Source organism: Glycine soja, chromosome 11 (assembly GCF_004193775.1).
Source record: "Glycine soja cultivar W05 chromosome 11, ASM419377v2, whole genome shotgun sequence".
NCBI lineage: Eukaryota > Viridiplantae > Streptophyta > Magnoliopsida > Fabales > Fabaceae > Glycine > Glycine soja.
Window position 1 is genome coordinate 50,340,450 of NC_041012.1, and position 22,727 is coordinate 50,363,176.

A 22,727-nucleotide genomic window follows, 5' to 3' on the forward strand; every position below is an offset into this window, starting at 1 on the left:
TGTTCGATGTTCATTATATAAAATAATCAAACATTTGTTTTTATTGAATAATAAATCATTGTTTGTGCTTCAACCTGAAAACGTTTGCATTTGGAGAAAAAAAAAGAGCTTAATTTCAGTATAAAAAAATTTCAAAATGAAGAAAAACAGCCATGCTCGTGAATGTGATTGAAGATGTTTTTTTGGGTCGGAGAGAATAGTCACAAGCAATTGTCCACTCAATGCACCTCCATACTTTCCTGCTCCTCAACTCGGTCATCTTATTTTACCTAGCATCGCATTTAAAAAATGAGGCTTTAAGTTATAAATTCTTGCAATGGTATTAATCTCTGATCAAGAAATACCTTGTAGCCCGAAGATAATTGTTGGGGGGAAATAAATGAATGATCTGGATGAATGAATCTGGCAGATTGACAGAAATTGTGCCATTTAAATTAATGTAGATCTCTCTATGATCGTTCCTGCATAATGTAGATCTCAATCTTATTGAACATTTCATATCTGGTTGCAGTGGGGCATCCAACAATTTCGCTTGAAAGCAACACCATTTAAATGATAGGGAAAGGAGGAAAAAGAATATGACCAATGAAAATACACCAAAGGCCGTGTATTCTGTCAGAACCATGGATCAAAGACAGCAATTCACTCAATGCTTGGCATGTCTGTTGAAGCGGAGTGCTACCAATAGTCTTTACACGAGCAGCTTCCATCCTCAAAACAATGAAACCTATTTGAATCTCTCACTGTTATCTTTCTTTGAACAATCTTTGATATATATTTGATGGCGGTGTGACAGTCTACACAAGTTCTTAAATTTTTAAAAACCTTGATTGGAGTTCCTGGGGGAGTTGAAATTATTCCAAAGGCAACAGCAAGCTTCTCACTGTGGTAAACAAGATTTTGCTCTTTCTGCTCCTCCTCCACATCATGTAGCACAAAGTTCGTGTCAGGAACATAGCCTTCTTCCTTTATTTTCTTTGAGAGTTTTCCTAGGAATTCATGTATATCACTTGTTTTTGGGTGGGATGTATCTCCTACTAAGAACACATGCACTTGTCTTTTAATTTCAATCCAGCTCTTACCTGGCTTCTTCACTATCCCCATATTGTCCATATCCTTTCTAACATTGGCTACCTCGCTCCATAGACCAGCATTAGCATAAATATTAGCCAGAGTGATATAGGTAGCTGGATTCTCGGGCTCTATCTCATATAATGCTTTTGCTGCTCTTTTAGCCAATTCAAGGTTCCCATGTATTCTACATCCTCCAAGTAAGGATGCCCAAAGGAATTTATCAGGCTTTACGGGCATGTTATCAATGATATTCTCTGCCTCTTTGAATCGGCCAGATCTTGCCAATAAATCAATAACACATGCATAATGATCAGCAGTATGCATCAATCCATGTTTCTCCTTTATTGAATGGAAATATTCTAACCCTTTATCCACTAATCCAGCATGAGTACAAGCTGAAAGGACACCAACGAAGGTTACTTGATCAGGCTTGGTACCTGATTGGAGTAGTAATTCAAAGAAATGAAGTGCTTCATCTGGTTGACCATTTTGAGCATACCCAACAATTAGAGAAGTCCATGATACCAAATCAGGCTGATGCATCTCGTTGAACACCCTTCTTGCAACTCTAGTGTTCCCACACTTTGAGTACATATGAACAAGGGCACTTATAGCAAATGAACCGGGGTCATACCCTGCGTGCATCATGTACCCATGAACCTCCTTTCCCAGGTGTTCAGCAGCATGGTCAGCACATGCATTTAGAACTCCAGCAAACGTATACTCATTTGGTCTAACACCTGACTGCATCAAGTCTCTGAATAACAAAAACCCCTCTTCTCTTCTTCCATCTTCAAAGCATCTATGAATCATGGTAGTCCATGAAACAACATCTCTGTCCTTCATCTGGTCAAAAATTCCCCTAGCTTCATCTAAACTCCCACACTTGCCATACAAATCCAACAGAGCACTCCAAACGACTTCATCCAAGTTCAACTCAGTTCTTATTAAGTAGCCGTGAATTTCCTTCCCAAGACGTAAGCAAGGAATGGCAGCAGAAGCAGCCAAGGCACTGGACAAGGTAAACTTATTTGAACTCGATCTCTCATGCCTCTGCATCACTCTAAACAGCTCCAGAGCCTCCCGAGGCTGATTATGGGTGACATAACCAGATATTGCAGCATTCCAAGAAAAGTTATCTCTCTGGGGCATTTCATCAAACAGTTTCCTAGCTTGTTCAAGGCGACCAAGTTTGGCATAACCAACTATCATGGTATTCCAAGAACACAAATCCCTGTGACCCATTTCATCAAACAGCATCTGGGCATCCACGAGGCTCCCACATTTGGCATACATATCAAGCAAACGGTTAGAAATGAAAACCCCTGGAACAAAGTTAGAAGCTTTAGTGTGGGCATGGACCCTCCTACCCAGTTCAAGAGCGCGGTGACGAACGCAAGCGGCAATGAGGGTGGAGTACACGCGCGCGGAGGGTCGATGATCAGTACGATGGAGCAATTCAACCGCTTCCTTGACGCGCTTTTGCTGACATAAAACATCAACGGCTTCTTCAAATTTGTTATCCTCGCTGACAAGGTCTTTGGGGTTCAGATGATTCCGTTTATCATTGCGAAATTGAAAGTGACGAGAATGGGAGGAAGAGGAAGAGGAAAAGGAAAAACTTCTCCGCAATGAAGATAAGTACTCAATGCATCGAAACTCCCTAGCCTTTGTTATAGTCTTCATAGTTCACATCAAAAGCAATTACTACGTTCGAATTACCATCGTAAAGTGCTCCAGATGCGGCGTGAGCAGATCGTGGTTGGGGTTGGGGACTTTTGGAGTTGAGACTAGTTTTTTTGAAAAAACCAAGCCATGCTCATATTTAAAAGTAAGCTATTTTAAACCCCAAAATCATTCTTTGGTTTTTGTTTATCATTAATTTATGGTTTAAAAGATAATTATTGAACTTGAGCCTAGAATTAAAAGAAACAGAAAACTATTGTTCTCACTACCACAATTTTTATTTATTTCCAAAATTACCCTTAACAAGAAATCATATTACAGTGGATCCATGATTTTATTGTATTTATTTTTTCACCCCCAAAATTATTGCATTTTTTTACATGATGTTTAATTAATTTTAATAGAAAATTACCTTTTTCAAAAATAATAAAATTAATTGTGATATCATTTACCCTTTTTAATAGTAATTTATATATTTTTTAATTAAAATTGGATAGAAGTTATCATCTATAAATATAATAATGGATTATTATATGAATTACCTTTATTAACGGTTATCATATTAATTTGTATCATAATTAATTGATTATAATTGAAAAAGGAGGTGGGAAAATTATGTGAGAGAGGAAGGGAAATGACGGGGTGTCGTGATTGGAGAAGTGAAAGAGGAAATGAGAGAAGGGTTGAGGGTGTAGAATAACTCAGAGCATAAAATAGTCATTTGTTAAAGTTTGGTAGTCCCAATAACAATTTTGATAGTAGCAATAGAAATGTCCAAAGAAATATTAATAAGGTGAGCATTTTTACACCAACATACCAATTGGTTTGGATTTTGTTTCCCCATTTGCTTTTGGAAGGGACAGTTCCCGAAAATATATTTCCTTTTCTAAAGCTTTTTGATAATCCTGATCTTCTTCAGCCGTTTGGGGTCAACAATTTTCTTGAGTAGTTTTACTTCTCTGATCACCAGGTAATAAAGCCAATATGGAAAATTTCTTGGGACACGCTATTTCCAAGTTAGTTAATTAGCATTTTCCTGCCATAAAAACAACTGGGCGCATGCAGAATGAACTTGGGAATCAAGGTTCCCTGATGTTAGTACAATCTATGCCTGTTATAATTTTGCACAGTATGCTTATAGATAATAACATCATAAAATTTTGCACAGTATGTTTGGGAAATTACCACAAACAAATCTCTCTCCACTACGCATTTCTGAAAAACATAAGTAACAACTTTGCTTGAGGACATGCATTGTACATATTTCAATCTATAAGCATCTTTTGGCCCTAGTCAGTCTATAATTGATCTCCCCAACCGAAAAATATGGGGTTAAAATCCTTTTAAGTTCTCTATTGTTATGACTGTGATACCAAAATCTGCGAATCTAGCAGCAGCTGATGCTTTCTGGATTTGAAGTCAAACCAATTCTGTATAATGAAATTATCCATGATCTTAAATATTGAATGTCCAACTCTGAACTTAAAGCTGAAGTCACATCACCACCGCAGACGTTAGCAGGTGTCAGTTCAGGAAAATTTACCTCCGTCTCAGTCACAGATTGTCCTTCAAATTATTTGGATCCCCATTTTGAACAAGTGCTATAGAGGGGGTTGTCTTCTGAGGCATTTTCCTCGAGAAGCTTTTTCCATAAAGGGAGCCAAAGACAATGACCTGATAGTGTACTGCTATTACAATGCTTATCATAAAATTCATTGAGGAAATAATTGGATCACACATCTAATGTGTGTAAGCTTTGATCCATCTACACATGGCTCAAAATAGGTGCATGTAGGGATAAAGAAAAGTGTGATCATAGAGTGCAAGTGCAATATGACTCAATTCATTACAATGTTAAGTAAAGGCAAAAAGTGAGTCTTACAGCTCCAATCCACTGTTCCCAGCTAAGAGGATGGGCAAACCACACACATGACAGCATAATGCTCACCAACTGCAACAATTAGAATTAAAAAAAAAATTGAAAAAATACACAATTGTCTGGAAAATGAATTTTATCTACACAACTTACCTGTCTTGTGGTCATTATGGTTGCAAATGTCAGAGCACCGAAGGTGCGAATTGTGTATGAAATAAAAAATTGACTAATTGTGGCAACCTGTGAAACCAAATAGTTAAAAAGTTTCTCCAGTGAAATAGAAGATGAAGATAATGAGAAATATTTTTGGTTTTACTTTTGAAGCCAAAGGAAAAAATAATTGCAAAAAGATTATAGACCTAGGGATTGGTATCTATTTAAAAAATATCTCAAGACAAATAGAAAGGGAGAATGCTTTATAAAATTCAAAACAGATGGGTGAAGTTTACTTACAGTCGAAAGCAATGCTATGTCAAAGAAACAATCATGATGGTGATAAACAAATTCTATAGCTGGTATTAAATGTCCTTGTAAGATAAGACCTAAATAAAAATATCAAATGTCAAAAGAACGGATTTCAAACTATGAAGCTAGAAAAGAAACAAAGATGAAGTAAAAATAATCATAAAATGGAAAAATATAAGAGAATATTTCAGAAAAACAAAAAAACTACTTTCCAAACAAGTCTAGAGAAAGGTCAGATTAACTCAGAAAATTGTCTGTGAAGATAGTTTATACTTGCTTTGAAATTGGTAGTCATTGGTGAACTGCTAGCTAGTAGAAAATGAGAAAGGAAGGCCAAATAGCAAAAGAACCAATCCAAAGCTTGCCTTTTTAAATGCTTGAGGGAAAAAAAATTATTGAATTGAATAAGTTCATCCTCGAACAGTTGAACTCTTCATCTACAAGTTATATATTTTCCAAACCATCCAAGACTTGTAGAAATTTTTATCTATTATAAAGCTTTGTCCTCAACAACCCCAGCAAACAAATCTTCATATTACAAGGCAAGAATGTATGACAGTGTATGCCATAAGGTTCAACAAAAAAATTTAAACCAACCTGTCAGGCTAAGAACACAAGAGCACAATGTTGTGTAAAATATCTGATTATGTATCTCCATGTCATAGCCTCTAAACAACTTATCTTGGAATGTGCTTGTAAATCCATCAAACCTAATACATGAAAGATTAGAATATGATTCAATGACTAACTAGCATGTGAAACACTTTTGTAGATATATTCTTAAAGTAAGTTGGTATAAGCATGCATTCAAGAGTCTGAAAGTAAAAAAAATGCAAAGTATTTCAAAATGAGATTTTAGCTATATAATGTGATTCAAATCACCAGTAACAGCTCAAACCAACAAAAAAAGTTCACAATGATTATTTAGTTGCCCATAATATCTCTGAACATTGTAAGCAGGGAAAATAAAAATTACATGCAGGAAATTATTCAAACTGATAGGTGAGCAAGGTAATTTTATTATTTTTTTCCCAACATTGAGAACAGCTGGACAGCTAAACTACCTTCCATGTTACAACGAGTGGAGGCAGAAATGATTTTTGGACCCTTGCCCTTTAACATATAAAATCACACATCACTGAAAGATATATTAAGTTCTGTGGCATACCCAAGATAGCCAACCATTAGGAGAATGCCCCAAACTGTATTTTCCCTTCCTCTACTGTAAGGACTCATGTCTGTTCCTGCCTACAATAAAAAAAAACATTAGTTATATTATGCTTGCCAAATGGAACATGAGCAAAAAAAGAAACCATTTGTCAACAAATACTACTTATCAATTGTTATAATTATATGCATATAATCTGGTCAGGTTTGCGAGTCCAAAAACAAAAAAAATAAAATCAACCCTTCAGCTTATAACCCAATCATTCAAAAGTGCGTATTCTATCTAAACTGACTCTCTTCCTATGGATCAATGCTATCAGTAGGGTGAGTATGTGCATGAGTTGTTGTAAATCCCTTGGTACCTTAGCTCAATTCCTATGAATAAAAAAAAAGTCATGTTTTATTTGCATTGGTTATTTAAGTAGATAACAATGTCAAATTTTTTATTAGTTTAGAACTTCCATCTCTTTGGGACAAGAAAGTGCATATAGCTTCTTAGGAGTGTTTCTATAATGATTCTGGGCGATGCAAAAGCCATGTTATTTCTTTGGGTTCTGTGCAATGCTGTGTTTGGTTGAGATGATGAAAATGGAAGAGAGATATTTGAATTAAAGGATAATAATATCCTCACTCATGGAACATTCTTACCATGTCTTCAACAAAAGTCCTCTTTATTACCAAAAGAAATAACAGTACCGCCCAAATGCAACATCAAATCACTGAAGAATGCTAAATGCTAATATGTATCATATGGGTATTCATTGCCAGTTCTTCAATAGAAAATGATTGCATAAACCATAAAGACAGATGATAAATTGATAATAAAGCAGTAGGAAAAAAAAATTGGGTCAGTAATTACCGGATATAGGATAAATGCTGAGCAGCCAAGGGTAACTAAAAAAGCCAACAAATAGTCAGGTCCCTGGTATCTCTTCTGCATAATGAGGGCACCCCAGACCTGTATGACACACAAAAGGATAAAGACAATGGGAAAGAGAGAGAATTGGGCTTAAGTATTTGACCAATTTGAACCAATTTTTTAAAGATAATGGAATGATTGCAAAATTGTGAGCTCAAACAATAAAATTCAACTATCAACTTTACATTTTTCAGTCTTTGTGGATTTGTCCCAATCTGAGCAAAGTAAGTGACCACTACTAGTACTAGCATTCACACACCATTATGGACACACACACACACACAGAGCATAATTTGTTTTTTACACAAATAACACAAAGCAATCACTGCTATTCTTCATTAATAAAAGAAACAGTAACCGAGAAGGTGAGAAATAAGGTGCAAATCAATGGTACAAGACAAATACCAGCGATGTAATATAATGAATATAGAAATTAACCACTCATCACCATAAATGAAATTTATATAATTAGGTACAGTATTAAAGTTTGACCTACCATAACTGGTATCATTTTTGCACATTTTGCAAGGGTCTGAACAGGAAAACTAACATATTTGAGGGCCTGTAAAAGAAAATATGATTATTCCCGAAAACATGGTTACTAACTTATAACCATTAAGATTAGCAACTTTTTATGAGTTTGCAGGCCAATAGAAAGTATGACACTTACCTCATACTGGCAAGTTGTAGTTAGTATGTTTGAAACCGAGATAAGGCAGTACTTATAAATGGGAGCTACCGGGTCCAACACTTTTTTACTTGCCTGTAAGAAACATTGGAAATTATGAAGAACAAATGTAGTCACAGGAAAGGTTCACCATAATTGAAACACTGCTAAATGTATCAAACCTACACATGCATTGTGGCAGTAAATTTGCGCACACGTACCAGCAAAGAACCAGCAGAAACAGCAGATGTTGTGATGCGGTTGCAGAAAACAAGAAACAGTGAATGCTTGAAATACTCCTTTTCTGTCCCATACGGCACTCTCATGATCTTTTCCTGCAAGAAATAAATATCTAATGAAAATTCCTGGATAATTGTTGGACTCTGACATAACTTTGATACTACTATCCATTCAAAAGAAATAAATCCTGGTCTAATTTGTATGAACCCACTCATACCTTGTGTGTAAAATATACTGCAAAATAAGCATCAAATTACTAAGACTACTCCAACCAAGAGTATTAGCAACCCGATCATGTTTGTTGTTTGTACAACAACAAAAGCCTTATCCCACTAGGTGAAAGTTTGTTGCTAATACTATTTATTTTTTCTCTCTTTTTATGTACAAAAATGGATTATCCATGGATGTTTTGTATTCACATTAACACTAGCAATGGCATTTTAAATTACCAAACCAAGAGTATATTACTAAGTTAATTACAGCCACTGATAAAAGCTCAAGATTTTTGACTCATTAAGAAGAGTTAGACAATTGATATGGTTAACTTTGATTGGTCCCAGTGAAGGAAATGTGAAAAAACCATTAAAGGTCTTAGGTCACTAATTTCACTCGGTTTTAAGTTTGAACTACCACAGTTCCCCCCAGAATCTGCATTTCTACAATAATAACAACGAGATTGAAGAAAAATATAAAGAGATCCTAGTACTGTTATGGCAAATGAAGAGATAGATGGCAAACAAGTAAATGAATGAAATAAAAAATGAAACCTGCAAGAGACCATAGGTGACGAGAGTAACCATGATTCCGGCGACAGTAAATGACCCTTTCCAGAACTTATCATTGTCTCTGGGAATGGAATCAACTGAAACAGGAGAACTAGTGGATGATTCCGCCATATCCCAAATGCATACAGTACAATACAAGAGGCTGTGGGACCCTCAGCTAGGGGATCGAACCCACGACATTGAATTTTGAATGTTAGAGTTAGAGAGAGGTGTGTGTGTCTAAACCTCGGAGACTCAGAAAAACTAACTGAGAAACAGTAGTACTAGTTTTGTTTTATTTTGTTTTGTGTTCTGTTAGAGAGAGATTCATAAGCATCGCTTTCTCCGGCATCATTTTCTGTGAGATTAATAAAAGCAAGAGAACTGGTTTGCCACGTCACCATCAGCAATACGGTATCGTACACGGATTTGTTTTGTTCTTTTGTTTGACTATGCTAATACGGTAATTGCAAATGAAAAAAGCCCTTTCCTTTTTTATCGTGTCAACCCCTCCCACCTACGATTTTGATCAATTTTACTTTCAGTTGATTGGGCTTCTTTGATTCACTAATTACATTTTTACTATCCATTCTTTTTTAGGATTTGTTGTATTTGTGTGTGTTTTAATAATTACTTTTTATCCCTTACAAATAAAAAAATATGTGAAAAGTTATGCGTAGTTTTTTTATTCATCAGACTTAAAAATCACGTGCTTAATTATAATTTACAGTCTTTAAAAGATAAACATATGAGAGATGTCAGAGATTAGAAAATAAAATTAAAATAAAGCAATGGATGATTTATAGCCGTTAAAGGGTAAGGTATATATAAAAAAGTAAAAATCAAATGTGAATAGCGTTTTTATTACAAGTATAGATGTATAGACTTTTCATTTTTCACATGACACTTTATTTTTCTAAATATTCATATATAGATAAAAATTTTAATACATTTTTTAGTTGAATTTATATACTGTATAATGTTTTTACCCTATCATAAAATAAGATTTAGTCATTTTAACATGTCATTCTATTTATTAATATGGTATGACAATAAATTAAATTTTATTGAATGTTTAAATAAAAATATTTTTATTAACAGCTTATATAAATAAAACTCACATTTTTAAAGGTATTTTCTTAATTTTTTAATAGCAAAGTCATATAATAAAGAAATTTTTTTGTACAACACAATTAATAATGGTCATTTAACCTATGAAAAATGTTCGATGCATATTACAATGGGCGGAAGGAACTAAGAGATAGAATGAAAAATAAAAATAATAAGAAACTAATAGACATGACAATTGATATAATGAGAAATAAAAAATAAAAAAGAGAGATGAAAACAAGATAGAAGAAAAACTAGATATAATAATAACTTTTAACCAAATGAGAGCAATTGTTGTTTAAGATAACAAAAGTACAAATGGCTAGGCAATAGTCATACATGAAAACAAAAGGTTGTGGTTCTTAGTCTTTGCTAAAGTACAGCTAGCTAGAAATATTGGATAACGGTTCCTTGTGGAAACACATCCATAACAAGAGGTGGATTCTTTTTCCTACTTTCCTTGTATATTATTTTGCGTTACATGAAATAAGAACACAAATTTGTTTTTTTTTTTTTCAGTTTCTGAGAATAAATATTGAAGTCCCAGCCTATGGACACTTCATTCCCTCATCCTTTGATTTCCCACGTCATCACTAGCTCAAGGTATTTACACATTCCCTACGTAATACTGGTGTTTTTTAATTTCGCTAAATTCAAGTTAAAAATATTTTGATTTAATTATCCTCAGCTTGCATCGCTCCTACGGTATTCATCACAGTGCAAGACTAGGCCTTTGGAAGAACAAAGTGTGGAACTCAGCTTGTTGTGCTGTTGGGTTTTCTGGGGTTGGAATAGAAGACGTGTTTGACGATAGTAATTTGAAGATAAATGAAAATGGATCCCTCTTAGGTGCCTTAAATAATAATAACGAGTCTTCTTCAGCTTCATTTGAAACGTTAGACTCTGAAATAACACCAGAAACCACTAATTTCTTTGTCAGTGATGCCGAAGGTGATCCAGATTGCCCCTCTAAAGGCTATTCTTCCATCGAACAGGCGCTTAATGCATTAAGCCAAGGCAAGGTTGGTTGGTTCTGCACAATTTCTCGGCCATTTTGTCTAGCAAATATATGTCAGTGTTCAAACATGTTTAGATTGTATAGATTATTTTTGGGAGTAATTGTTTTCTTTTCTCAATAGCTATCTAATAAGGTTTGGTTCTCCAAAATAAGCTAATGTATGAGTGAAGTACACAAATATAATTTGATTGGTTGTGTGTAAGGCTTATGTGTTAGGTTCGTGCCTATGCAAGTCTTTCTTCCAAATGTAAATACATACTCTTATTTACGTGTACGTTTGATAAATAGCCTAACAACTGGTGCAATTTTCTTTCTATAGTTTGTGATTGTGGTTGATGATGAAAACGGGGATGTTGAAGGAAATCTTATAATGGCAGCATCTCTTACTAGTCCAAAGGACATCGCTTTTATGATTAAGCACGGATCAGGGATCGTTTCTGTTGGCATGAAAGACGAGGATCTTCAAAGACTGAACCTCCCTCTTATGTCACCAGAGACTGAAGATGAGGATTCTTCTGCTCCCACCTTCAGTGGATTTAGTTGCATTGGCTGGCTTGCCCCCAGTTTCTGTTGTTTCGGCTCTTGTTGATGAAAATGATGGCTCTATGCAATCTTTGCCAAATTTAAGAGTTAGCATCGGAACACACCTTACCAATTGGCTCAATAACTGATTTGATAAGGTAAGTGAGTAAGAGTAATCAATCACCTTAATTTACCTTACCTCACTTTTTGAGAAATTGTAAATGATATTTATTCCTTCTTGGTATTTCTAATTTCTGCTAGTTGCATCCAACAGTTGACTTTAATTGGTTTATAAGCTAATCAAATTCACTTAATGATGTGATCTTGTTGTGTCTTCTTCAAGGTATCGGAGAAAGAGAGAAAAATTAGTTGAAAGAACTTCAGTGTCTCGCCTGCCTACAAAATGGGGTGTATTTCAAGCATATTGCTACAGCTCAAAGTTGGATGGAACTGAACATGTGGCTGCTGTAAAGGTAAGAAAGTTCTCTAAAAAAGGGGTTCACACTTCCACCTAGTTTGTAGTATGAGTATCCCATTCACTTTCTTGAATAAAGAGTCTGTATGGTGAAGCATAACTTTGTTAGTTGATTTTCATGGAATATATGTACAAGAAAGAACTTAAAACAAACTGAATGATTTATTCTGAATTATAATCTCTTATCAGTTACTAGTTGTCTTGAAAATATACATAGGGAGACATAGGAGATGGACAAGATGTGCTAGTACGAGTCCATTCAGAATGTTTAACTGGGGATATAGTTGGATCAGCTCGGTGTGACTGTGGCAACCAGTTAGATTTGGCAATGCGGTTAATAGAAGAAGCAGGTAGAGGAGTAGTTGTGTATCTTCGAGGTCATGAAGGAAGAGGCATTGAACTTGGTCACAAACTTAAAGCATATAATTTGCAGGATCAAGGTCATGACACGGTCCAAGCAAACATAGAACTCGGCTTAGCTGTTGATGCTCGTGAATATGGGATTGGTGCACAGGTCAGATTTATCATTCATTCGTTCTCGCTTATACTATGTGATTTAAATTAATCAGTAATCAGCCAAGGTTTCAATGTTGCCATTTAAACCTCTCATGTCTAAGCCTAACCCACTCTTAGTGACTTACAATATGTAATTTCAAGCAAGAAAGAGATATGTGATGGAGAAATTTAACTATCCCATCATATAATTTGCACAGTTCTAATTGATTGAAAGTGTAACAAACTTTGCATGTATGAAAAGTTAACTCTTTTAGTAATTTAATGGAAGAAAACATTCCAAACATTGGTGCTATAAATGAGAAAATTTGAGTTCTAAGCTAATCTTGTATCTTGATTGTTGGTGTTGATAATAAATAAACATGAATATGTGCAGATTTTGAGGGACATAGGAGTTCGAACAATGTGGCTTATGACTAACAACCCAGCAAAGTTTGTTGGTCTTAAAGGATATGGTTTGGCTGTGTTGACACCAATCACAGAGGAAAACAAGAGATACTTGGAAACAAAAAGGACCAAAATGGGTCATATTTATGGCTCTGATTTACAAGGATCATTACCTGGATTCAACGATTCTATTGTAAATAACGGAGACTCACCGGTGAACACATAGTCTACACAAAATATACGGCAAAAAAGAAGAAAAAGAAATTCTCATATAGTGTAAAAAGTTATTTAGAGGATGAAATTCATTTGTGAAAATTGTATTCAGTTTACTTTACGTATAGCTAATTAAAAAAATTATATTCAATGAAATTTACATTAATTTATATATTTATTCTTGTTTATTTAAATTTAATATATAAAAAATATATTTATTCTTGAGCGAAAAAATATATTATTAATGAAACATGCAAAAAATGGAATTAAATTAAACTAATATTCAAGTATTTTTAATAATCTTTACGGTATTGGGTTTGGATGCTCACGCTTGTTAATGGGTCTAGGCCCATGGGTCATGACGGAAACCATTCCATTGGTAGCCCGTATATAATATGGAACCAAACCCTAAACCTTGCCGTTGCCTCTGCCTCTCACCCGCAGGTTGTGCTCTATTCCCCCATTCTCTCTCCGTTTAGTTCACAGTATATTTCACCAGCCTTATCTTCATCTTCTTTTTCTTTTAGGGTTTAGAGAAAATTTAACAATTAGGGTTGCTTCTCCTTTGCCGACCCATGGCTCCCAAAGGTATTATTCTTTAACGTTTCGAAATCTGGCTTATGAAAATTGCAAACCATTGGTTAAATGTTCGAATTTAGTCTCTGTCTGAAAATGAAAATTGGATTTCCATGAATGTTTTAGGGATTGGGATTTAGTAATTCTACTACATGTATTGTAAGGTTTATTCTTCCATTGTTATTGGAATAAAATTAGGCAATTATCTGCATTGTGATGAAGATTATGCTGTTTAAAGGGTAGTTATCTTTCGATTTATTTTTGTATGTAATGTAATGTGATGTGTGACTAGAGCTAGTTTTGATGCAGCTGATAGTTCAAAGAAGGCTGATCCAAAGGCACAGGCCTTGAAAACTGCCAAGGCAGTTAAGTCCGGTGCTAACTTTAAGAAGAAGACCAAGAAGATCCGAACATCTGTTACCTTCCATCGACCAAGGACTTTGAAAAAGGATAGGAACCCCAAATATCCACGCATTAGTGCTCCACCCAGGAACAAGCTTGATCACTATCAGATATTGAAGTTTCCTCTCACGACTGAGTCTGCAATGAAGAAGATTGAAGACAACAACACTTTGGTTTTCATTGTTGACTTGCGGGCCGACAAGAAGAAGATCAAGGATGCAGTCAAGAAGATGTATGATATTCAGGCCAAGAAAGTAAACACCTTGATCAGGTGAGCCTTTATAAAGTGATGCTTATAGAATTTGTTTGTTGATTCATTATTGCTATTTTCTAATGACAATGGTATGCTTGCAGTGAATTTGATATTGCAGTTTTCCTTCCAAACATTTATTATACTGAGACATACATGTTTTGTGCTTTTTGGTTTGTGGCATGCTGGTGTGACAAAGGGTTCATGTTGTGCACAGGGCAACATTGAAATGGGACATGCATTGAATTGAATGTATTTTATTGAAAGTGTATAATATAATCCTAAGTAGGTATAACAAGGCAAATGAAACAACAAATTTATGAAAAACTTGCATTCAAACTTACAACAGATGCCATTTCTTCTGAATTTTAATTTTTCTGTTGCAGGCCTGATGGAACCAAGAAGGCCTATGTCAGGTTGACACCTGATTATGACGCCCTGGATGTGGCCAACAAGATTGGAATTATCTAAACTAATATATGGCCTCACCAAAGTAGATTTCTGTTTAGATGGTAGTTTGTTATGGGGTGTTGAGGGGAGACATTTGAAGCAACATTAAGTTATAAATTTTCGGTTTGTTATCTGGTGTATTTTAGTTCAATTGGAATTATATTTACTTTTGTTACAGTTTTCAATTTGATGAGTAAATGGGCCGATATTATTTTCCAATTATATACTGAATTTAATTTTGATGCACCATTAGTTTATAAATAAGGCATTGAGTATCGAGAATTTTTTTGGGATTAACATCTTTCGATAAAGTGAAAGAACATCAACTATTTTAAGGGTTTTTTTAATCTAGTCATTGAGTATATATTTGGAAAATTTTTCATTTTTCATTTATTCCACGTCCATAAATTCGTAGGTTCTGTATTTTGCTTATATGTTGTGTAGGTTCCCATTTCCAACTTATTGTGTGTGGTTAAGGTAACACTTTTGGGAGCTGTTTTCAATTTAGTGTCTCAAAGCAGAATATGCGTGTAGTATAATATATTAACCAAATTTTGTGTGAATTGGTCAATACGCAGGAAGCCCAATATACGTGTAGTATGTTTCTCAAAGCAGTGAGTTACGGTCGGCATGTGGCACTAGCCTTTTGCTAACAATGTACTACGCCAGCCAGACGCTACATCATACACATAAGTAACATGAACATGATTACATTAGAAAGTAATCAAATAATATGGTACGGTAATTAAAAGCCGACTTACGTAGGGGTCCTATTGTACACCTTCGGCTCCTATTCAAAGTTCCCAACTGAACAAGTAAACAAGAAATCCATGTAGGACTCAAAATTAAGGACATATGTGACTATGGGTTTTTAATTATTTTTTTGGTTTTCGCAACATCTTTTATGGTCATATAATATTGCGTCACTCTTAAAAAATTTATACAAAATTTTATTTCAATTCTAAAAAATTATAAAAAACTTCAAAAAATTTATATATTTATATTATAACTTAATTATTATTTAAATAAAATAATTGATTTATTTTTTCAAGATTTTATGTATACAAATAATAAATATAAATAATTAAAGAAAATATTGAACATAAATTAAAAATAATAAAAATTACATAACATTGAAAGAAAATATATAACAATAAAAATACATTTTTACATAATAATAAATAATTGGTGTGTTGTTTATTGTTTTTGAGCTTTTTTTGTTTACTCTTCTGCTTTTTGATATCATTTTTTTCCCACGAATGCCGGTGTAGGCTATATCTCTCTCATGGTAAGTTCCTTCAACAATAATTTTCTTCATCTTAAGCAAGGATAAGAAATCCGCATTTGAGTTGACACCTCTAATCATTGCAATTCAAACTGCTAATTTTATCGCTCTCAAATTTTTTTGACCACATTGCAAATCCTCTTTGGATAAAACAAAGTTTGCAGGAATAGGATCATTTTCAATTTAATATCACAATCTACAATTCTGACACCGTGATTTTTATCTTTTGATTATTTGATGCGAAAAAGAATTCTTGATACCAGAAGGTTTGAGTAATGATATTGTGTTAAAAGTTTGAGAAGAATGGAAGCAAAGGGATTCGCTTTGTAAAGAATAAAGTATTGTGAAAAGTGAAGGATGTGGAAACATGTTTAATCAGGACAGGAGTGATGTGTGATCTCCAAATTTTCAGGGGATTGGAAATACGCAGTGGTTTCAGTGGAGAAGTCTTGGCTCCTGGAAGTTTCTAGCAGCGTGTACAAAGAAACAGAACACTCTTGTGTGTCAGCGTGACTAACATAAGCTCTGCAAAGAGGGCAATTAGAATGAGAGCGAAACCAGGTGTCAATGCAGGAAGCATGGAAGCCGTGGGTGCAATTAGGAAGAAGTTTGAGCCATTCCCCTTCTTCAAATTCTCCCAAACAAATGGCACAGTCCGCATTAACTGGCATATGTTCCCCCTCAACCTCATCTTTCTTAAACTGAGACACCGGAAGAGAGTTTATCACACATGACTCCAAGTTAACGCTTGGAAACTGAATAGAATACTCATTAGGAATTGTTTCCTCAACAAATTGGCCTTCAACCCTGTTTCTACCAGAGTTTGAACACAAAAAAAGCATAAGTTTTTTCCACTCACTCACCATAATGAACAACATACATAATGCAAAAAATATTCCAGCGTCTCTGGCCAACGAGCCTACAGATTCAGACATTTTAATCAGACTAATTAAAATGCGAGGCTACATAGAGTTTGTAAGGGATTTCAATCAACTTATTTGGCAGATTATATAGGAAATTTGTGCCGCCAAAGAGACGTCGAATCCCAAGCTGTGCCAAATACAGACGCACTGTTGGAGATTATGTCAAGGATTTCGCATTGTATAATTTGCTATTTCGGTTATAACTCTTTTCTTTAGATGACATCAATGTTAAAAATAATATATTCATGTTTCGACCAGATGCAGGGATTACTTGCACAAATTCTAAAATAATACTACATTATATAAATAATAAACCATTCAATATATATGAATGTAGTTTTTCTTTTGGAAAAAAATGCAGAAAGATCTATGAATGGAACATGCACAAAACATCATAACTAGAAATTACTTTTATGACAACATCTCAATAATTATTATTATCTTAAATTTCCTGAAAAAATTATAATCTTAAAATCAAACAGACAAAACATCCAAAAATCTAATATTCTTATCTTTATCTAAACAATATCTTAAAACTTTGAAATTAGTATTTTGATTTTTCTGTCAACAATTGCATTTTTCCTACATCGGTAACTAGAATGTTTGGTTAGTTAAAAAGAACCAGACAACGGTATTTTTAAGTTAATCAAAAGTGACAAGTAAAAAAAAAAAGAAACAAATAAGGCAAGAAGGTTGTAAAAAAATCACATGTAAAAAAAAGGCAAGAAGGTAGTAAAAAAATCACATGTAAAAAAAAAAAGGCAAGAAGGTAGTGGTAATCTCGATCAAATTTTGCAATAAATTGTCACGTTTGGAAAAAGGGCCACTCTTAAACTGGGACCAAAATATGTCAGCTTGACAATTGAACCAAAGGCAGGGTATACATACCATTTACACCAATAAATTCTAACTCCATTTACAGAATAAAAAAACATGGGAGAGGGGGGAACTAGTTTCGTAGAAGATGCTGATTGCTTTGTGGAATCCTCGATGGTGCAAGGTTTTTGCAATTAGCATTTGAAGCCATCTGGAATGAATTGTTGAGCATGGAAGGCTGTGTAGAATAATGAGAGGGTGCAAGCATTGGCTTCCGAAGTGTATTCACATTATTATTATTATTGGAAGCAACAAAGTCTTGAACATTGAGAGGTGGAATCTTTATGTTCTGCAAAGGAGGGGGATTTCGCCACGTGGGAAGTGGCCCCGCAACATGGAGTGTCTGAAGCACAGGACCCGCGTCCATCACAGCCTTAAGGAGATTACCCTTTTGAGGCAACACTTTTCCCTTAGCCATGTATTCAATCACTTGGTCCCCAGCATCACACGTGCGCTTTTGAGACAAGACACTCATGTTCATGTTTTGAACAGAAGGTTGTTTCAGATAATAACCACCCAAGTTGTGGGACTCGACAATGTTGTTGTTGTTCATGTTGGAGAATTCCTGAGGAGAAAATGCCTCGAGAAGGGAATCTACGGAGGAGGAAACGTGCGAGGTGCTGTTGGATTCGGTGATGCTCGAGTTTGCCTTGGTTTGCGCATGAATCATCATCATGGAAGGAACTTCGAACAAAATCGAGGGTGTTAGTTTTGTAACGAGTTTTTGAAGCTCTTCTCTTGCTTCGAGTTTTTGAAGCTCTTCTCTTGCTTCGTCTCTCTCTTGGTATGCCATCTTCAGCAGATTCAACAGTTCCCTCTTCACGTTCTCCATGGTCTTCAGTTCCAGTGTGGTGGCCAAAAGCTTTTGCCTCAACTCATCACAACTCTGCAATTTGAAAAAAAAAAATTGTGTTGAGAATAATGGACCGTTGAAGTCAACGAAAATTGTAACTATTTTTAACATTGAGTGATCGCGCATGTCTCATGCACACCGAGATTATTGACTTAGTGTGAAAGTGATTTTTTTTTAGCAAAAGCTAGAGAAAGAAAGAAAACGACAACTTTGGTGTGTAGTGTGTACACAAAAAGATCAACCCTTTTGCCCTTGAAAAGCGAGACTTGACACCGGCCTTGCTTTTGGATTATCATAGATTCTAATTCGCGTGAGGTTAGGAAGAGAACTAAAAAATTTCAATAATCGCCTAAGAAAAATATATAATTCAAAGCTTTTTGGTAAAAAAAAAAAGAAAAAATCAACACAGAATAAGGTTTCAGAAACAGTGAAAATGTGGATATTTGATTATTTGCTGGTTTAATAATGGGAAGCCAAATTACAGGAAAAGGGGGTCAAAGATAGATCTTTCCTTATAAAAGAAGAAAGAAAATATCTAAAACAAAAGTATGATTAATAAAGATATTTGTACAAAATAAATCAAGAAAGAGAAAATTAAGATAAGGAATCAATCTTTAAAGATAAAATTGACATTGTTGGGCCCTGGAAATTATGCCCAAGAATTCGTCTCCACAATTTTTCCGTGACACGTCTCATTCTTTCAAGAGGTTCAACCGACGAATACGAAATACTTCTATCCAGAAGAAGATGGAAGCAGTGAAAAAACTATACCCGAACTCATAATTCATATAAGGAAGGAAAAAATAACCGGTATATATGATTCTTGATCTAGTAAAAACAATAAATTCATCGCTTGGTTCCCTCCACCGTGAATCCACTTAAAAAGAAAATAGAAGAATAAAGAAGGAAACGAATTATGAACCCTATAACGTTAAACCGATCTTGAAACTGGAAAACTAATGAAACAGACCCAGAGAAGACATGTACGTATGCAATTAAGTGTCATGAAAGGAAAAGAGTCATTAATCATTAAGATGATGTAGTGAAGGAGGGTGTGGAGAGCAGATAAAGAAGCAACGACCCACCTCGTGATAACTGAATATGGAATCCGAGTGATTTTCCATGTGTTATGTTGTGAAAGAACTGAAGTAGAGAAAGTTGGAAAACAAAAGTATTATGATTTTGCTAGGGGGATTTTGAGGATAGGACATTGAGGCATATTTATAGAGGGAGAGGGCACGTAAGACAGAACAAAGGGATGGCATGAGAGATTAGAGTGAGGACTTTCTAACCAATATCCAGAGAAACTTTGACCGTATAAGTGAAAATCAAGGAATGCCAAAACCTTCCTTATTTTAAAAAATAAAATCTGATTTCCACTTTCTAATATTTTCTATTAGATGAATTTCATTTGAAAATCCCAAAATCCTCTTAATTACTCTTTTAGGACCCCTCTAATGTTTTTGTACCCGTGACCATTTGGTTTAAGTTTTCTTTAATCCTTCTAATAACAATAAAAAAGGAAAAAAAAAAACACAAATGGTTTTTATTTTTTATTTATTAGTAAAGGTTTTGTCGGTGCAAGTAAAAGTGAAAAAAAAAATCGATTTTTTATTTTTATTTTTCTAAACTTTATAGAAAGGATCTTAAAAGAATTTAGTGGAAAGGAAAAATGCGATCTCTTAATTTGATACTAATATGTTGTATAAACTTACAAAATCACCCCTAAAAGTGAGAACGTTAACTAACTAGAGAAATTATAAATAATAATTCAATATTAAAGCATAATATTTAATTATTTTTTAAAGTAACCAACTTATTTCATTTCAATAAAAACTTTTTCAACAATACAATCAGATAAATCATGAAAGAAACGTAGCAAAACTTGTTTGTTTCTATTATTGAACACATGTTTTTTTTTTTTTTTGTGAACTTATTGAATACATAGATTATATTGTTGGCGACCTACTTCGTGGTAATTAATTGTCTCTAACTCAAGGTTTCAGAAATACAGTAGGAGACAAAATAAGGGTGGCATGAGATTAACTTGAGAAAGTGAGAACTTTCTCACCAAGATCCGTAGAAATTTGATCATATCAATAAAAAATAAGAAATGTCAAAACCTTCCTTAAAAAAAAATCTGATTAGACTGCCTTTCATAAAATATTACAATTAGTTTCTATTTTTTTTTAGCTGAAAAACTCATTTGAATGTTTAGTAAACAAGTTTTTTTTTAATATTTTTTATTATTTTTTGAAATGCTAAAACACTAATTTCTAGTTTTTATATTTTCTTTTATTTTTATTTCTGATATATTAATTTATTTTTCTTGCTATCTTTTAAAATAAATCATAATTTTATTATTTTTCTATTATTTTACATTTTTCTGTTACTTTAACAACTAATTTTATTAAATATTTTTAATTTAATAAACTAATTTTTAGCTTCTAACTACCAACTATTTTTTCAACTAATTTTATCAAATATAGTTAGAGTTTTCACTTTCCCCTTTCCAATATTTTTCTATTGGAAGAATATGATCTGTAAACCTCCAAAACTCTCTCAATTTGAGAAAAATAAACACCAATGTCTTTTTTTCACATTTTTTTATTACCTTTTTTTATTTATTAGTAAAGGTTATTTTTTTTGGTGAATTATTACTAAAGATTATGTTACCGGGATAAGTAAAAGTTTAGGATTTAATAACTGTAAAATATAAACTAATTTGATAGTTAATTTGAATTAATGAGTGGATATAATTTCTTTACTTTATTATTGTTTTTAATGAAATAATGAAGAAATTAACATCTTTGCTATTTTTTATTAGCAAAATTCAAAAGAAGAAGATTTCAAGTGGAGGAAAAATTGATGCAAAAATGGAAAGAGAAAGTTTTGAAGAAAAATTGCAAGAATTGAAAAACCCATTTAGCGCGTAATATAGGTCTAGCGCGCAACACACACTTAGAGCGAAAAAGACTCACAAAGAAGCCCAAAGGCGCTCTTAGCGCGAAAACCCGAAGTCAGCTTAAAAAGTAAGTTACCTAAAGCCTATATAAGGAGGAGGGAAAAATACACAGAGTCTCAGAGCTATCCAGAAGTCTGAGTCTATCCCTTAGGGAAAACCCTCTTTCTTAGGCATTCCCCCTTTTGCTCGTTACTGGTCATGCATCACCTTCTTTTATTAGCCTCTAAAGTGTGAAGTCTCTCATGACTATGAGAGACTAAACCCTCTCAGTTGGAGCCTAGCAACCAAAGTCCCTTTGTAATGTAACTATTTTTTTTATCTATTAATGTAATTTTAATTTCTACTGTTCTTTTTTATTTTTCATTGTTATTGTGTGGTTTGGTCATGTTTTTAGGGGTTATTTATTGAAAAATGATAATGTTAAAGAACTGGAAAAAGATATCTCAACATTGCATTTTTAGGGATAGAGTTATTTTGTTGTGTCTTTGCATACATCTTTATACTTAATGTTGTTTGTTATTTCATCTTTGAAAAGGAATTTGAGAGAAAGAATACATAAATTAGGCTCTTCGACGTGAGAGATCCGCATTGAGCATATTAGTAGATGTGAGTGGAAATTGAAAAAACATTTAACAAAGAAAACCATAAATATTGCATCAAGGGTAGTTAGGCATGCTAGGCCCCAACATTATTATATTATGAAATTCATCTTTTGCATTTAAAATTATTATTTAATTTTCTTATTATCTTTTTCTTTTGTCCTTTTTACTATAAATTTCACATTTATAATTCTTTCTCTCTTTCTTCTTCTCTTTCTTCTCATTGCTTAATAATTGAATTTGCATCACTTAAGTACAATACTTAAGTCCATGTAAATTTGATACTTGGACTTCTATTTTAATCTTTACTACTTGTGATAAAATTAGTATACTTGTCAATCGATTAACGAGATTATTTTGATAAAGTATAATAGAATGAAAAGGAATAAAATGAAAAAAAAAATTGGATCACAGGGAAAAAAAACTAACCAACCAAGAAAAGTATCGGGTAA

The 22,727-nt window shown here is 33.8% G+C and overlaps 5 protein-coding genes and 1 pseudogene across 9 annotated transcripts; 2 read left to right on the plus strand and 4 right to left on the minus strand.

Annotated features, from left to right (window-relative positions):
• Window positions 1–23: 23 nt before the first annotated feature.
• On the minus strand, window positions 24–2,901 carry LOC114374858 (pentatricopeptide repeat-containing protein At4g37170). 2 transcript variants are annotated; one of them, XM_028332573.1, is made up of 3 exons: window positions 584–2,901; window positions 345–461; window positions 24–269 (listed from the first exon to the last, which is right to left on the minus strand). In XM_028332573.1, the coding sequence occupies exon 1, from the start codon at window positions 2,758–2,760 to the stop codon at window positions 679–681; it is 2,082 nt and encodes a 693-aa protein (XP_028188374.1). In that variant the 5' UTR covers window positions 2,761–2,901; the 3' UTR covers window positions 24–269; window positions 345–461; window positions 584–678. The 2 variants fall into 2 exon arrangements, with proteins under 2 accessions (XP_028188374.1, XP_028188373.1); XM_028332572.1 differs by having other exon boundaries at window positions 345–2,901.
• A 971-nt stretch (window positions 2,902–3,872) lies between these two features.
• Window positions 3,873–9,186, minus strand: LOC114375163 (UDP-galactose/UDP-glucose transporter 5-like). Of its 3 annotated transcripts, XM_028332916.1 has the most exons (12): window positions 8,862–9,186; window positions 8,076–8,189; window positions 7,858–7,950; window positions 7,684–7,749; window positions 7,128–7,226; window positions 6,270–6,349; window positions 5,699–5,811; window positions 5,090–5,178; window positions 4,790–4,876; window positions 4,643–4,711; window positions 4,304–4,434; window positions 3,873–4,190 (listed from the first exon to the last, which is right to left on the minus strand). In XM_028332916.1, the coding sequence occupies exons 1-11, from the start codon at window positions 8,988–8,990 to the stop codon at window positions 4,315–4,317; spliced, it is 1,059 nt and encodes a 352-aa protein (XP_028188717.1). In that variant the 5' UTR covers window positions 8,991–9,186; the 3' UTR covers window positions 3,873–4,190; window positions 4,304–4,314. The 3 variants fall into 3 exon arrangements, with proteins under 3 accessions (XP_028188717.1, XP_028188718.1, XP_028188716.1); XM_028332917.1 differs by having other exon boundaries at window positions 3,873–4,434; window positions 8,892–9,186; XM_028332915.1 differs by having other exon boundaries at window positions 3,873–4,434.
• Window positions 9,187–10,461: 1,275 nt separating this feature from the next.
• LOC114377099 lies at window positions 10,462–13,268 on the plus strand (annotated as a pseudogene).
• Window positions 13,269–13,473: 205 nt separating this feature from the next.
• On the plus strand, window positions 13,474–14,996 carry LOC114377100 (60S ribosomal protein L23a-like). 2 transcript variants are annotated; one of them, XM_028335495.1, is made up of 4 exons: window positions 13,474–13,540; window positions 13,624–13,684; window positions 13,982–14,345; window positions 14,711–14,996. In XM_028335495.1, the coding sequence occupies exons 2-4, from the start codon at window positions 13,672–13,674 to the stop codon at window positions 14,793–14,795; spliced, it is 462 nt and encodes a 153-aa protein (XP_028191296.1). In that variant the 5' UTR covers window positions 13,474–13,540; window positions 13,624–13,671; the 3' UTR covers window positions 14,796–14,996. The 2 variants fall into 2 exon arrangements, with proteins under 2 accessions (XP_028191296.1, XP_028191297.1); XM_028335496.1 differs by lacking the exon at window positions 13,474–13,540 and having other exon boundaries at window positions 13,547–13,684.
• Window positions 14,997–16,430: 1,434 nt separating this feature from the next.
• LOC114373394 (RING-H2 finger protein ATL54-like) lies at window positions 16,431–16,925 on the minus strand. The gene has a single exon (XM_028330859.1). The coding sequence runs from the start codon at window positions 16,923–16,925 to the stop codon at window positions 16,431–16,433; it is 495 nt and encodes a 164-aa protein (XP_028186660.1).
• Window positions 16,926–17,752: 827 nt separating this feature from the next.
• Window positions 17,753–20,015, minus strand: LOC114375209. The gene is made up of 2 exons (XM_028332979.1): window positions 19,797–20,015; window positions 17,753–18,744 (listed from the first exon to the last, which is right to left on the minus strand). The coding sequence occupies exons 1-2, from the start codon at window positions 19,833–19,835 to the stop codon at window positions 17,932–17,934; spliced, it is 852 nt and encodes a 283-aa protein (XP_028188780.1). The 5' UTR covers window positions 19,836–20,015; the 3' UTR covers window positions 17,753–17,931.
• Window positions 20,016–22,727: the final 2,712 nt, after the last annotated feature.

Excerpts from the sequence above, each read along its gene's own strand:
- LOC114374858 (XM_028332573.1), bottom strand. The coding sequence starts at position 2,760 with ATGAAGACTATAACAAAGGCTAGGGAGTTTCGATGCATTGAGTACTTA.
- LOC114375163 (XM_028332916.1), bottom strand. The coding sequence starts at position 8,990 with ATGGCGGAATCATCCACTAGTTCTCCTGTTTCAGTTGATTCCATTCCC. Across the intron at positions 7,951-8,075 it reads TTTCTGCTGGTTCTTTGCTG|GCAAGTAAAAAAGTGTTGGA; the intron begins GTACGTGTGCGC and ends TGTTTCTTACAG. Across the intron at positions 7,750-7,857 it reads CTACAACTTGCCAGTATGAG|GCCCTCAAATATGTTAGTTT; the intron begins GTAAGTGTCATA and ends TTTCTTTTACAG.
- LOC114377100 (XM_028335495.1), top strand. Across the intron at positions 14,346-14,710 it reads AAAGTAAACACCTTGATCAG|GCCTGATGGAACCAAGAAGG; the intron begins GTGAGCCTTTAT and ends TTTCTGTTGCAG.
- LOC114373394 (XM_028330859.1), bottom strand. The coding sequence starts at position 16,925 with ATGGTGAGTGAGTGGAAAAAACTTATGCTTTTTTTGTGTTCAAACTCT.
- LOC114375209 (XM_028332979.1), bottom strand. The coding sequence starts at position 19,835 with ATGGAAAATCACTCGGATTCCATATTCAGTTATCACGAG. Across the intron at positions 18,745-19,796 it reads CCATATTCAGTTATCACGAG|AGTTGTGATGAGTTGAGGCA; the intron begins GTGGGTCGTTGC and ends TTCAAATTGCAG.